Raw genomic sequence first — 14700 nt, 5'->3', positions numbered from 1 at the left:
TCACAATATCACAGTTACGTACAAAAAACAACAGCCACAAAAAAAGGAAATATTACCTCCCCCCTCCCCCCCCCCCCAAAAAAAAGAAAGAAAGGATTATCTTTTCACTTGGCAATGATGCATAGAATCTCTAACTAAGAGACAATTCAATTAGAAAACATTCAGTTTTTCTGCGATTAGTCTGCCATAATACAAAATATCTATAACATAATATGACACACACCAGATACTGTTTCGAAGACCCCCCCTCCCCATCTCCTCACATCTCTCTTGCCAAGGTTACCTCCAAAATCGAGAGAGACCCTTTAATGGGAGCAATCCTGTCCTTCATGAGCTAGGCTGAAGAACGGAAGGACACAGACCCAGGGAGGTAGTAAGGCCAAGCAGGGTCACCACCAGTCAACCAGGTACCCTCTTACTTCTATTGAAAATTAATACTACCAGTTGTACAACCATTATTTTTCTAAGAGGACAAAAAAAAAATAAATATATATATATATATATATATATATATATATATGCAAAAGAGATTTCACTCAAGGGCAAAGGTACATATATGATGAAACCCTTGAACCCCATTGTTACTCCTTCTTAGTGCAGCCGTCATAATATCATTATTTCTATTAAATGACCATATTATTGTATTCACCTAAGATCAGGGTTCACACATCAAGCCCAGGTCCATTTATGATGGACATGCGGCCCTCCGTATTACCCCTTATAGTCTATATCTCTTCCTCCTTTTAAAATAATATCAAACTTTATACAAAATATAATATTTCATAGACAATTAAACCTCATGGGTCCTCGACTCCTCCAGCAGCGCCCAGCTCAGCCCACCCCCCACCCCCTCCAACCAGGCCACTACCACCCCGTCCCCCCTCCCGCCCCAGTCGGAACCAGATCTCCCCTACTACCCTTATCTTATGTGTTGTTCAAACAGGGGTCTCCGATCCCATCTCTGGCTCACAGTCATCAGAACTTTTAAGTCTCTTAGTTTCACCTCCTTTCTTATCTCAAGAAAAAAAAGAAAAAAAAAATGAAAGTAAAATAAATAAATAATAATAAAAATAAATTCCCTATTCTTTCCCCCCTCTCCCTCCACCCCCCATCAGCCTCTCCCCTCTATCCATCACTTATATCAATACCCTCCTCATTCATCCATACACCCCATGTTGCTTTAAATTCCTTTTTTTTGCTTTTATCTGTTCTGCGATAATAACCCTATACATCTTCTTTCTCCACTCCTCTATAACCGGGGGCTGTGATACTTTCCACTTCTGTAGGATACACAACCTTGCTGCAAAAAGAGCTTTATGCAACACCCTTTTTTTCTTAGAAGGACACTCTAATTTGGATAAATCAGACAGCAAATATAGTACGGGATCTTCAGCTATCTCAACTTCTAACTTATTTTCAATCACCCTTTTAATATTTCTCCAGTATCGGTACAATTTCGGACATCGCCACAATAAGTGCATCAAATCCCCGCCTTCACCATTACAACATTTACACACATCAGTTTGTCGCAATTTCATTTGGTATAGTTTTTTAGGAGTGTAGTGAACTCTATAAATAATAAATAACTGTGAAATAATGTGACTAAATATTTCAATATAATACATAAATCCCAATAAAATACATAATCCCAATCTACCCTCCCCCTGATCTAAATCTCCTTCCCATCTTTCTTTAACTCTAATGTGCCTCGTGGTTCTACCACCATGATCATTTTTTTTAAAATATCTTATATATCTTCCCTGTAATTGCCTTTGAAGCTTTAGTAACATTCTCCACAAAGGAGTGTTTTTGTACCCCAAAAATAGTTTTATCTTCTGTGCACTTTATTGCGTGCGTGATTTGCCAGTATCTATATTGTGCCAGGGGTATATTCCCATAATCCATAATAATTGTGTATCCAGTGTTCTCAACTCTCCCTGAGAATCAAATAATTGTTTAACTTTAGTCACCCCCCATCTCCCCCAAAACGTGTAGTCTTGTATTTTATATAATTGTGCAATTTGTGGGTTTCCCCACAGTGGGGTAAACTCAGTGCTGTAACATATTGTTGTAATTGTTGTAACATGATTTAAAAACACTTTTTTTTAATCTGTGGTAACCCTTTAAAAGGGTTATCCAGCGCGACAAAAACATGGCCACTTGAACGCTTGTCTTCAGCTCGGGTGTAGGTTCTGTAATGGTGCGTTTACACAGACAGATTTATCTGACAGATTTCTGAAGCCAAAACCAGGAACAGACTATAAACAGAGATCAGGTCATAAAGGAAAGACTGATTTGTCCTCTTTTCAGATGCATTCCTGGCTTTGGCTTCAAGAATCTGTCAGATAAATCTGTCTGTGTAAATGCACCAGACCTCTCATCCATTAAGTGAACGGAGCTTAATTGCAAACCACACCTAAACTGGAGACAAGAGTAGTGCTGTCTCTGGAAGAAAGTGGTCATGTTTTTGTAGCACTGGATAACCCCTTTAAGTCTGAAAAGTTGCTTATATATATAACAAAATATAGAATTTCACAGTAATCACCTGGATCACTAGGGTTTATGTTACACATTCAATGGATAATGTTTACAAACAGCCAAAAAAAAGGTAGTCGTCACGAAGTGGGTCATTGGAGCGTGGTCACATTTTGAAGTATTGCGCCATACGTGGAAGGACAGTACACTTTATAGAGATGTTCCACTAATGTGTTACTACCAGGTACCATAGTTACATTAGCACGGTTCATGTAGTTCCAAAGATGCAAAGAATAGGAGTCATTGAAAGTTGGCAATTTGTCCCAAACCTGGTAGTACTTTTTCCATGATGGATAAAGGATTGGGTAAAAGCGCTGGGGATTATAGAAAGTAATGTTTCCACACATGATATCTTCAGTGCCATTAAATTTAGGAATATCACAAAACTTCTTTAAAATACGAGTAAAGAGATGTGGCCCTTGATGTCCCCATATTCTGCTATTATACCTCCGCACAAAATCCTCCATACATATCTGGGTGAAATTATGATGAGCAGAGAACCTAAAAACACCATTGCTAGAGTAGTAAGAATATTCTGCAGCCAGGAAGTCCTGTTTAGGAATTGGTCGTATTGAGATGAAGTCCGTATCCATATATATGCCACCATATTTCCAGATTAGAGCTAACCTGCAAGCGTCAGCACTGACATGGATCCAGTGTTTCTGTTCTCGAGGATTAATCTGAAAGTGAAATGCAGAACATTTAATTGACATTATAGGTAAGCATCTCAATGTCTTATGTATTGTTATCTGGGTAACAAAAACAATACCATACATGTATTACCTATCTTGCGCCCTTTCCCTGTTTTATTCTCTCATACTTACCCACTCTGGATGTCTAAAATCCTCTTGTCTATGTCCTCTCTGACAACTCACTGTTCCTTCTTCCCCCCTCCCTTTGTAGACACAGGACATGTGATCTCCTCTCTGGGGGCCGGGTTAACTGTCTATTGATTTGGTAATCCAGCCCCCAAGGAGACATCATCTGCCCCTGCACTGCTAGTGAATGTAAAAGTGCTGCTTCTATATACTTACATGTGTCCCTGAGCCTAGGTTTCTAAAATATGAAAAGTTATAGTTATATCTCTGCTTTCAGTCAGTGAATGCAGGCATATGTACCTGTCTTTCTGTCACAGCTCTCTATATTGTGTTATAGATGATCTTAGAGTCTGAGTGTAACTAGTATGTTTTAATTCACAGTGTGCAAGCAGAGAGCGAAACCTACACTACATCCCCTGGTAAACAGATGTCCATTAGGCAGTACATGGCTATACTATGTGCGCATCAGCTTTGCTACACCATGCGCCTGGCAGCTCTGCTACATCATCGGCTAGTATGGAATACATATCGTGGTGATGTGATACAAAATCAGTGGGAAAAAAACAGTCCTGTGTTTACTTTGAAATAGTAATGACAGCAATGGGCAGGAAAGAAAACTAAGGGGGCAAGTATGCAAATGGACTATCAGAGAGATCCATGATCCAAAAGTAGTTTCCTGGCCGGCGCCATCTTGGATATAGACTGGCGTTTAGAAAAACTTGTAACTCAGGGGGACCTGGTGAGTAAGACCAGCTAGGTTTGGGAGCATTTCATTTTTTAGCTCTTAGGTGGATTGCCCCTTTAAGGATGTCATAATATTTTAGGAAGACATTACAATTTGGCACTGATCTTTTAAAATGCTTATAACGTGTACATTTGTTAAAGCTTAGGCAAATGATTATTTTTATTCTTTAGCCCATTAAAGTATGATACAGACGTGTGCAGGGTGGGGGTTGGGCTTATTATCTTTAAATGAAAGAAATTTGCCGTGACCCTGTGCAGGGTGTCAGTGTAATTCTTAGTGCACAGAAGATAATACTTTCTAACTTGTAATTTGGAGCCATCAATACAAAAGCACATGTGGAATGCCATCCTACTTAGCTTATAGTATTCAAGCTTTTCTATATTATTATATGTTGGATTTGAATTCAACTAAGAGCTACAGCATCAGTTAAACATGACTCTACATAAGGGGTTGAGTGCATACTCCTGCACACGGGTAGTTGACGTATTGAAAGGGAATTTCTGTCTGCAAGTTCTTTGCAATTTTGATTTACTGAAACTCCTAAAGAATAAGCTTTTTCTCATATTGTACTTCTCAACTAACAAGTTTAGTTTCAAGTCTTTAGAAAAGCGCCTAACCCTTTCTAAACATTATGTAAACCTTTTTATGTTCCAAACTAGAAGCTTAATTTATTATTTCCTCAATAGTTTTCCACAGGGATAGACATCAAGTAAAATTAAAGGGAAGGAACAAATGTATTCTAAGCGACACATTCTCTGCAGACATCATCTGTTGGGGGAGGTTCAGGAGGCCTAGATTAGATGGTCCCAGGGAAACCTTTGGAAGACATTAATCTATAGTGTCTGACGAGGTTATAAAATCTGGAATTGTAAATTTTATACTACTGACCATCATGTAGCTTGCTGATTCTGTACTATTTCGTTTTTTTTTTTGTTACCGAGGAAGAATTGACCAGAATCTAAGAAACTTGTGTTCTAAGAAATCCTCAGCTGCAAAACACTGGAGTAGACAAAATATTAAGCCCACACTTCCTAGTGCTAAATAGGCTTCTTAATGTTAGTAGAAACTTTTTAAGCATATGTACCACTAATACATTTGCAGAGATGCCGGGACCGCGGTCCTTTTTTGAACTGCGGCTCGGTTCCCATGCAGGCACCAGTCTATTACTGGGCACCGGCCTGGCATGAAGCACAAAAAGGCAAAAAATTTTTGGTACAAGCACTGCCACTAAGTACCATCAAAGGACTGCGATATTGTTGAAAAACAAAGTGGCACTTTATTAAAAAATATATAGTTAACACGAGGTTGACATGTTTCAGGAGAAAGTCTCCCTTCCTCAGAACAAATGTGTAGGTTTTTTGCCTTCACCACCTATCCTAGCTGGATTACCACATCAGTTGAGCAATACCTTCTTACTATATGTTCACCTTTTACCCTTTGGTATCACACAAGGTGACGTTGCCCTGGTTTTTTGCCTTTCTTTCCTTTACTCTATTGATTCTAATGGAGCCATGTCACAGTCGGGAGGGCAGATTGTCACACTGGAGGTGGCGGGCCCGCCTCCATTGCTTCATGCCTGGCCAGTGTAATAGACCAATGCTGTGCACGTGAAGCGGGCTGCAGTTAAAAAAAAAAGGACTGCTGCACTGGCTTAGCCCGCCGGAACTGGCATCCCAGTGCTGGTTTAATTACTGTATGTAAAAAAAACAAAGAAGCAATGTACCAGTGGTACATTCGCTTTAATGCACATATTTATAGAGCTGTTAATTGATTTTGCATTGTTACATTGTAATATTATTTTTTTGCTACTTTTCTTTTTAAAGCACTTTTAATTCCAGGGTATTATACATATGCAACAGAGAGTAGAGGGTACATAGAGGTCGTATACAGTCTGATCCGTTGGAGTAGATTCTTCCAGAGCAGACTGGAGGGAGGAATTAAGGTGGCCTTGTGAGTATGGGAGAGTATGTGCCGGAAAGTATCAGAGGATTAGATCAAAGATGTCATTTTTCATCCAATCGCTGTTGAACTAATTTAAGTTGTTTGTTTACCTTTGGTCTTTGCTGGCCGTGCGGTGTACATTTTTTGACAGCTGTCCAACTACTATTTGACATCCTTCTTTGATGATGGGTTTATTTTCGCATACCTCCTTTCTTTCCTGTATTGATAGATGTCTAACGTGATTTCTCAAGTTACAATGGCCTTAGGTTACAATTAGAGATGAGCGAACCTCGAGCATGCTCGAGTCCATCCGAGCCCAAACTTTTGGCATTTGATTAGCGGTGGCTGCTGAAGTTGGATAAAGCCCTAAGGCTATGTGGAAAACATAGATATAGTCATTTGCTGTATCCATGTTTTCCAGACAACCTTAGAGCTTTATCCAACTTCAGCAGCCCCAGCTAACCAATGCCAATCGTTCGGGTTCAGATGGACTCGAACCCGAACATGGTTTGCTCATCTCTAGTTACAATATTTTTAAGATACAATGGTCCATTTTACTGAACCATTGTAACTTAAGATCATATTCAACATACAGTTCTACAGACAGTCAAGATTTGTGGCCTATGTGAATGTAAGGGCGTACGGAGGGGGGCAGCGGGAGGTTGCCAGCTCGACTGGCACAAGGCTTAGGGGGGTGCCCTGAGTAGAGGACTGTGAGAAACACTGCAGTGGCTGCCCGTCCTGTACAGTGACTGTCAGGCAGCACTGCTGATAACAAAGCCCTCCTTACACATAAAATAGTTAACACACTCCAGTTTTTAAGATGATCGAGTTTCTTGTTGGTAAGACATATATTGTCCAAAGCACATTTTCTCAAAAAGTATGGAGTATCTTGTACTGTATCTGTGATCTTTGTTGATCAGCTAAGTTCATTTGGGTTCTTTTGGAAAAATGGCAGGTAATGGCTAGCAATACTTAGTTTTACTGCTTGGCACAAGGGATACATTTAATATTCTAGTTAAAGACAGCTTCCCATGGACACTATCTTACAGGGTTCTAACATGACATAAAATTGGTAAAATCAGATGTGTACTATGTGCATATATGTAAAGGTGTACGAATGTGCTGGTTTTAGTAAAGTAACTTATATCACTGTACTGTTTTTGTCGCCCATGGATTTAAAGGAGAAGTCCGGCATCAGACATTTTTTTTTTCCAAAAGGGACCTCGCTACGGCGGCTCACTAGCTAAGTGGAGCTAACACATCATGACCCAGGTCCACGCTCAGACCAGGAAGCGCCCGAGGGACAAGGAACCGAAATGGGGGACAGTGGACCCCGACACTGGAGCCAGGAGGAAGCTGGGCTCTTCTGAAAAAAAAAAATGTCCACTACCGGACTTCCCCTTCAATTGCTTCCTGATTTCTTCACTGAATGTTGACCCTGTTGTTGCCATGCAACAGCGTAAAACACTTTCCCACAACTCCCAGGTTATGTGGAAACCAACTGCCATTACTTCCTGGAGATCTCAGTTGATCTGACTGGCCCAACCGAGTCATAACCAAAGGCAACCAGAATAACAGCCTACAAGTCTATATCTATCAGACAGGACATTTTCAGAAATGCTTGCATCCATGTCTTTCTGGCAGCCCTAGGGCTGCAACCAACTTCGTCAGCCACGAGAAATTGAACACCGAGGGGGTGGGGGGACTTATCAAGACAGGCATAACTCATGATAAATGAAGCGTAGGAGGAGGCCACCCCTCCTCCCCGCCTTGTCGCCTCCCAAGACCCCCATCGGGCGAGTGTGGGATATGGCAGGCATACACCAGGGAGAAGGGGCGAATCTATGCCTTCTCCCTGGTGTACGCCTCAGACGGAACTTTCATAAATGTCCCCGAGTGTTCAGGTTTGGAGCATGTTGCCAAAGCCAAACAGTTTGACAAGTCCACTCTAACTTTTAACTATGTTTGATGATATCATACTATGGAAAACATATGTACCCTATACAGGTTGCTTAGAAGTAAAAGTGCCACAGCAGAGATGAAAGACTGCTTTACGTTTCATCACATTTGCTGTATCGCTACAAGTAAAATTTCATTTTGGCAGCACTTTACCTTCATGTACCATGAGAAGAGTGGTGTGTCCGCAAAAACTTCCTCCAACCTGAGGGGGAAAAAGTAAATGTTCTTGAGAGGTAAGAGCATTGGGAAATTTTCCTTCACTGTTTCTTCAAGGTTGGTGTCATTTAATCCTTTCATGAAGAAGGCCACTGGTTGGTTTTTGTACACACGAGCTGTGGACTCTAATGCACATACAACTAATGGAGGGAGCTGCAGTCTATTAGAAGTTTCTAAAAATATGATCCCGTCACCTTCTTTTAATACATCAGATGGATTGCTGGGATCAATGCTCACCAATGTGCTTGAAGGTGTATTAATGGTCGTCAGTAATATCTTTTCCTGGACAGTTGATGCTTGGGTACTGAATGCTTTTGTCTTATTTGACCAATCATGTATAGGACCGAACCCTTTACTCAACATAAATGAGGTAAATCCATTTAATATGTTTTCTTCTGACACATAATACATGTAAGAAATGATATTCTGTTTGAGGGTAATACCATAAAAGAACCCAAGGGTTGTCAACAGAAGCAGGAAGACTGCTATCCTCAATGTTGTTATCATTCCTGCAGCATGTGTTAGATTGTCAGACTGCAAAACAAAGAAACAAAGTTACGAAAGTGGAAAAAGCCTAATACATACAGTACATTAAATTAATTCACACAAGAGTATTGCTATACATTTGTAGCACGCTATATATATATATACATATATATATATATATATATATATATATATACATACATACATTTACATGTGTTTCTGTGTGGTATGGTTTACTAAATATGATGGTTAACTTATGATTCTTTATGTACTTTTGCACTTATTAATATCTTTTACATGTTTACATCCATATGTATATGTTTTTAGTTGGTTTGCTAGAACCTTTATGAATATTTTGATACTTCGAATTCATTAAGTAAAGCATGCTCGTATGGTCCTCCTCCATCCATGGGTTATGCTTTAGTCTGTTTATGGGGAAGGAGGTTCTATAGTGCATTACATTGTACTTGCAGGTCAGTTTCAGTCTCCTGTGTCCTTTCCTCCAATCACTTGTTAGCTCTCTGAGGCCTTTATATAGTAAGGGGAGTAGTTTGAGGAGAACTTAATGTGGTCAGAGTTGAGAGAGAGTGAGAGCAAGAGAAAGTATTCTCTACCGAAAGACTTCTCAGGGCCTGGCCTGGAGGCCAGGACCCATCTGTGGGGTTCCATGCTGATTCTGATTATTTCCTTCCAACTGTAAATGGGGACTTAGAACTTATCCACACTCGGTGGGGGGGGGGGGGGGGCTGTGTTGCTCACTGCCCAGCATTAGGTGGAACTTTATAGACGTGGGTACTTTCAAGTTTATTGTCACTGACTCAAGGTGGTGATCCCCCTACAGCTGAGTACCCAGGTTCTGAATACAGTAAGTGTCCCGTTAAGGTAAAAGTAACAAGAGATTCTTTCAAGAAAACCTTAATTATTCAGTGAACCTGCAAGCAAAAAAAGCAGTGATTTGAACTGTTAAACATATCTCAAGGATTCAGTTTTATTCTCCAGTATACCGCAAAACATTACCTTGCAAATACCAACTAGCCTCCCCGGATTACCACACATAGAAGTACAGTAGTAGTGTAGGGCCAACGGGGATTAACAGTACTTCAGGAAAAATCTATAGTATCATGGTAGCTTGAGGGCCTTGACTGGACCCTGGGCATCTTTCGATATGTTCAAATATAATTATTGCCTGTCATTGTTATATTGACAATCTATTTAAACATGCCTATAATGCACCCTAATAGGCCATTACCTTGACATCAACCATAAACTGAGTACTCTGATCTGTATTTTACACTTCTGCTTCCACTTTATATCATTTTCACTAGTCAGACTAGGCTCAGGTACATCAACCTGAACACTTACTTGAGGAGAACACTGGGTTCCTTCCAAGGAAATGCTATGAATGGGGATCTTTAGAGCCATGCCTTACCAAACTATTTCCTTTCCCTTACTTAGGTCTAGTACTTGGGCTACTTCTGACTTATCAATACTCTTCTTCTCATATACTAAAATAGTTCATAATCCCAACCCAGACGCCTAGTCCCCTTTTACCTATTCTTGAATAATGCCATCCTCTGGACCTAGATTCACAACTCATGACCTAGACATGCTTTAAAAAAAAAAAAAAAAAATGAAATAATAATAATAATAATTAAAAAATCTCCCCCTCTCTCTCTCTGGTTTTGCATTTTTATTCCAATCCCCTTACAATAAAAATTTAGGCCATGAGTGAAAAGCAAAAACAAAAAAACGTATTTTGCCTCACAGAATATGGTAACAAAAATTAACTACAATAACCCTGCTGCCATCTCACAACACTGTGATCATGTTTTCCTCTCCCCTAATGTCTCCCTTCCCTCACCCTGTAGATTGTACACCCTCATGGGCATTGTCCTCTCTCCTTATGTGTCAGTCTGTCCTTTACTATATGAGTGTTGTATTCCAGATTTTACATTACGTTCTGTATGTGTACATTCTGTGTGTTACCCCTTATCATATGTACAATGCTCTGGAACCAAGAGTGCTTTAAAAAATAAATGTCAATGGAAACGTAATATTTGGCAGTACTGCATTATTACTAACCCATAGAATATTGTTTGGTTGATTTTTTTGTTTTATTTTTAAAATTTCAAAAAGGGGGGAAAAAGAGAAAAAAGTTTAGTGGCAAAATGCAACTTTTCCAACAAAAAACAAGCCAAATAAAGAAGGTATGGCACTTTAAGTATTGTCAGGAAAAAGGCGCACTAAAACAAAAAGTTATTTTACCCTCCTGGCATAAGGCTGGTGAAGGTACACAGCTGCTTTGCTCTTCCTGATAACCCGGAGGTCTGTTCCCCAGATAGGAAGTTTCTTTTCGTCCACAAAACAAGTATTGCGTAAATTGTCAGAATGAATGAAAAATTAGTATCTGCTATGAGGGGAAGTAGCTTGGCTATTTACTCTTACCAACTTTTATAAAAAGTTGGATAAAATAACATCACTGGAGTTTCACTTTAACTTTCTCACATTGGATAAGGGACACTGCTGTTTCTAGCAAAGAAAAAGCCTTGCTTTTACTACCATGTCCTTCCTCCCATTATTTCTTGTTCTTCTGTGAAGTTATAAAGCACCTGGAAACAGACGTAAGGAACATGCAAAAATCTATACCTGCTCAGGAGAGTATAGAGAGTACTAAAAGGTTGTACTAATATCAGAATTTCTTATAAAACAGAGAGCTACTTGAAATGTCTTAATCCTTGATTTTTTTCCCTGATCATGACAGTCAGAATGCTTTACATACCACAGACTATTCTTCTTTTACCAGTTTAATAGATACATTTGTTGTCCCATTCCTTGGAAAAGTTGCCCTTACATGACCTACTTTGTTAAAACCAAAATGTGCACAAATCCCCTATAAAGAGAGGTTCTAATCCACTATAGTGTTTCTCCGAATGTTTATCCTTCCACTTTGCAGTCTCTACATTGATATTGAACACATTGTTTGCTCCACTTGGTGTACAAGATTGCCATAACAGAACTAAGAAATGCAGAGGAGTCTGGAACCCATAATATCCCATTAAGGTTCCTGTTATACACATTCTTGTTCTTCCATGGTTCCAATGTGTAGAAATTGATGCTTGATCAACAGATCCTTGTGGTCTTTAAAAGCTGGTTAGAAACAATGGTAAGATCCAATGTAAAAAAAAAAAAAAGAGGTCATCAAGCTCCCCACATTTGCATAATTAAGGGTTTAGAAACTTTTTGAGACTTTACTTTTTATAGCATTATGGTCTCCATGATGCTCAGGTGAAGGTCAGCAAAAAAAAAAAAAAAGTTATGTATTTTAGCCCTGGAATAATAGCTGAGCATTTTTGCCTTTTTGCTCCACTTGGTGTATAAGGTTGCCATAACAGATTGCTAAAAAAAAAAAAAAGAAAATTGTAGAAAAAAAAGCTGTTTGCAAGGTCTTAAAAATAGGCGCTGATCTTTCCTGGTCCAAGAGTTGATTGATTTTCCTAAATAAATTAACCCTGTAGTTACCGATTATGGTTTTCATTGCACACATACAGTATATGGAAATGCATGTACATATACATCATATAATGATATACAGTACATATAATGAAAAAACATTATGTGATATATTGGTTTAATATGCAAGAACCCTGAATAAGATTAGAAAATATTTGTTAAAAAATAATCAAAATGTCAAGTATAGAATATCATTAAGATAGAATCATCCAACATGAGCATGAGACTATTGGTGGCAGAGATGAGGATAATATACAGTACCTTTATTCTGCGGTCTCTCTGTGTATGAAGCCTTCATATACCATGGACTCTGGCAGAAGACGTACTAGAGGATGTAATGTAATGTTTCCGCTTAGCTGTTCTCTCGTATTACTCTGACGCTTGTTCCAAGTGTTATGTACTATATTGACTTAACTGTAAAGTAAAGAAGACTGTACCCATTCATTAATATCTATTGTTTGCTATGGCAAACTTATCATTTATCTGCCTTACATAGTTATTTCACACATAAATGTTTGTGGAACATATTTCATGACATCCTTAAACCATTCCCACTGTGAGGTAGGAATGTAGTCTTTGAATAAACCTAAGAAAACATGAACTCCTTTTTGGTTGTTTCCCACAAACATACAAGTCCATATAGTCTACAATAGCCCATAGTCTGCCTAGAGTCCATATAGACTACCATATAGAATAAAGTCCATATAGTCCATTATATTGAATAAAGTCCATATACAGTGGGGCACTGGATTACAAGCATAATTCGTTCCGGTTCTGTGCTTGAATCCAAATCCACTCTTAAACCAAAGCAAATTTTCAAATAAGAAATCACTGAAACGCAGACAATTGGTTCCACATCCCAAAAATGATTTTTTTTATTCTGAATTAAATGTAAAATAAATGAAACAAAGATTTAGAAACAGCTGGATATGTTATATTATAAGTTACTATACAGTATAGCAATCAGCATGTGGTGTATAATGTATAGTAAGAGCATAAACCTGATAACACAGCAGCAGTTTGTAGATACAGGAAGGAGCTGCAGATCCCCATAATGGAGAGGATGGGAAACAGAGACTGCAGGGAGCATGAAGGAATGAGCAGGACATATGTGGGCACGTAAATGCAGCACTCTCTGTCCGTGGAGAAAGGGTTACAGTTATGAAGAGATTACCTCCAGAGTCCTGTCCCCTAATGCAAGCCCCAGCCTGAAGTGGATCTGCTGTGATTTGGAAGGTGAGGGAGACTTCCTGGGTCAGAGTACAGGGCTGTAGACCCCACTATGCAGGCCATGCCCCTCCTCCACTCTCCCTCCCACCCAGTACAGTGAGCTCTTAAACCAAAGCAATGCTCTTAAATCAAGTCACAATTTTGACAAACTGTGAGTTCTTAAACCAAAACGCTCTTAATCCAAATTACTCTTAAACCAAGGTACCACTGTAGTCTACAATATTGCATATAGTCCATATAGTGTACCACTATTTCTCTCCTTAAAAATGAATGTACCAGCAGGTACATCACTTTAAGAGTTTTACATCAATAGACCGGTACAGGGATGTTGGTGCCGTGGTCCTTTTTTTGCACCGTGGCCTAGTTCTTGCGCATTGCCCTGGTCTATTCCCGGTCACCTACCCGGTCTCAAGCACTGAGGATGGGCTCGCCCATCCCTAGTGTGACGTTTTTCCTCCCCTCTGTGACGCGCCTCCATTGATTCTAATTAGCCACCTTACAGAGGGGTGAGCAGAAAGTCACACTGGGGGCAGGCAGCCCGCCTTTAGTGCTTCAGGCCAGACAAGTGAACGGGAATAGACTGGTTCTGTGCGGGGGAATTGGGCGGCTCAAAAAAAGGATGCGGCATCGATATCCCTGAGCCGGCACCGGTCTTTTAATGCAAAAATCTTAAAGCAATGTACCTGCTGGTACATTTGTTTAAAATAAAATACACACTATGGTGAAGCAGAGCAGGTTGTAGTTGAGTTGTCCTTTATATTGATAACATTTTGATGTACAGTACTGTACATATCACTTTTTTATTGTCTAATTGTTTTTTTTTCCTGAGGGGCGCCATTTTTTAAAAGATATTATTCAGTTATTATAATATAAAAATATTAATTAATACATTATAAAATAACATATTCATATTATTTATTTTATTTTCATTTAAGAAATATTTTATTGAGTTTGTGAAAGTACAAGGAAAAGGAACAGTGGATATATGCTAATCCAAAATACAATCTGTTAGTGTGTAAAATATAATAATGATCATTTAACAAATATTGACATACTCTTTTGGTTCCTTGAGTGTTGAAGAAAAGGAAACAAATGTACCTGTAACAGCACGTGGACGTGTCCACTACCCCCTATCTGCTCAGGTTCACACTGCCTTTCGATCATCTTCCTTTTCTCTCAGCATGCTTCTCCTGCAACAGCTTTCTTGCTTTGAGCTGATCTCTTGCTGGTTTGGGCTCCCTCTAGTGGTCGGCATGC

At 39.3% G+C, this 14700-nt stretch overlaps 1 protein-coding gene across 1 annotated transcript; it reads right to left on the bottom strand.

Moving 5' to 3' along the window:
- Positions 1-2376: 2376 nt before the first annotated feature.
- LOC138795261 (alpha-1,4-N-acetylglucosaminyltransferase-like) lies at positions 2377-10125 on the bottom strand. The gene is made up of 3 exons (XM_069974254.1): positions 10066-10125; positions 8155-8751; positions 2377-3215 (listed from the first exon to the last, which is right to left on the bottom strand). The coding sequence occupies exons 1-3, from the start codon at positions 10123-10125 to the stop codon at positions 2628-2630; spliced, it is 1245 nt and encodes a 414-aa protein (XP_069830355.1). The 3' UTR covers positions 2377-2627.
- Between the last annotated feature and the right edge of the window lie 4575 nt (positions 10126-14700).

This window comes from Dendropsophus ebraccatus, chromosome 6 (assembly GCF_027789765.1).
Source record: "Dendropsophus ebraccatus isolate aDenEbr1 chromosome 6, aDenEbr1.pat, whole genome shotgun sequence".
Lineage (NCBI taxonomy): Eukaryota > Metazoa > Chordata > Amphibia > Anura > Hylidae > Dendropsophus > Dendropsophus ebraccatus.
This window is presented reverse-complemented; position numbering and strand designations above follow the sequence as displayed.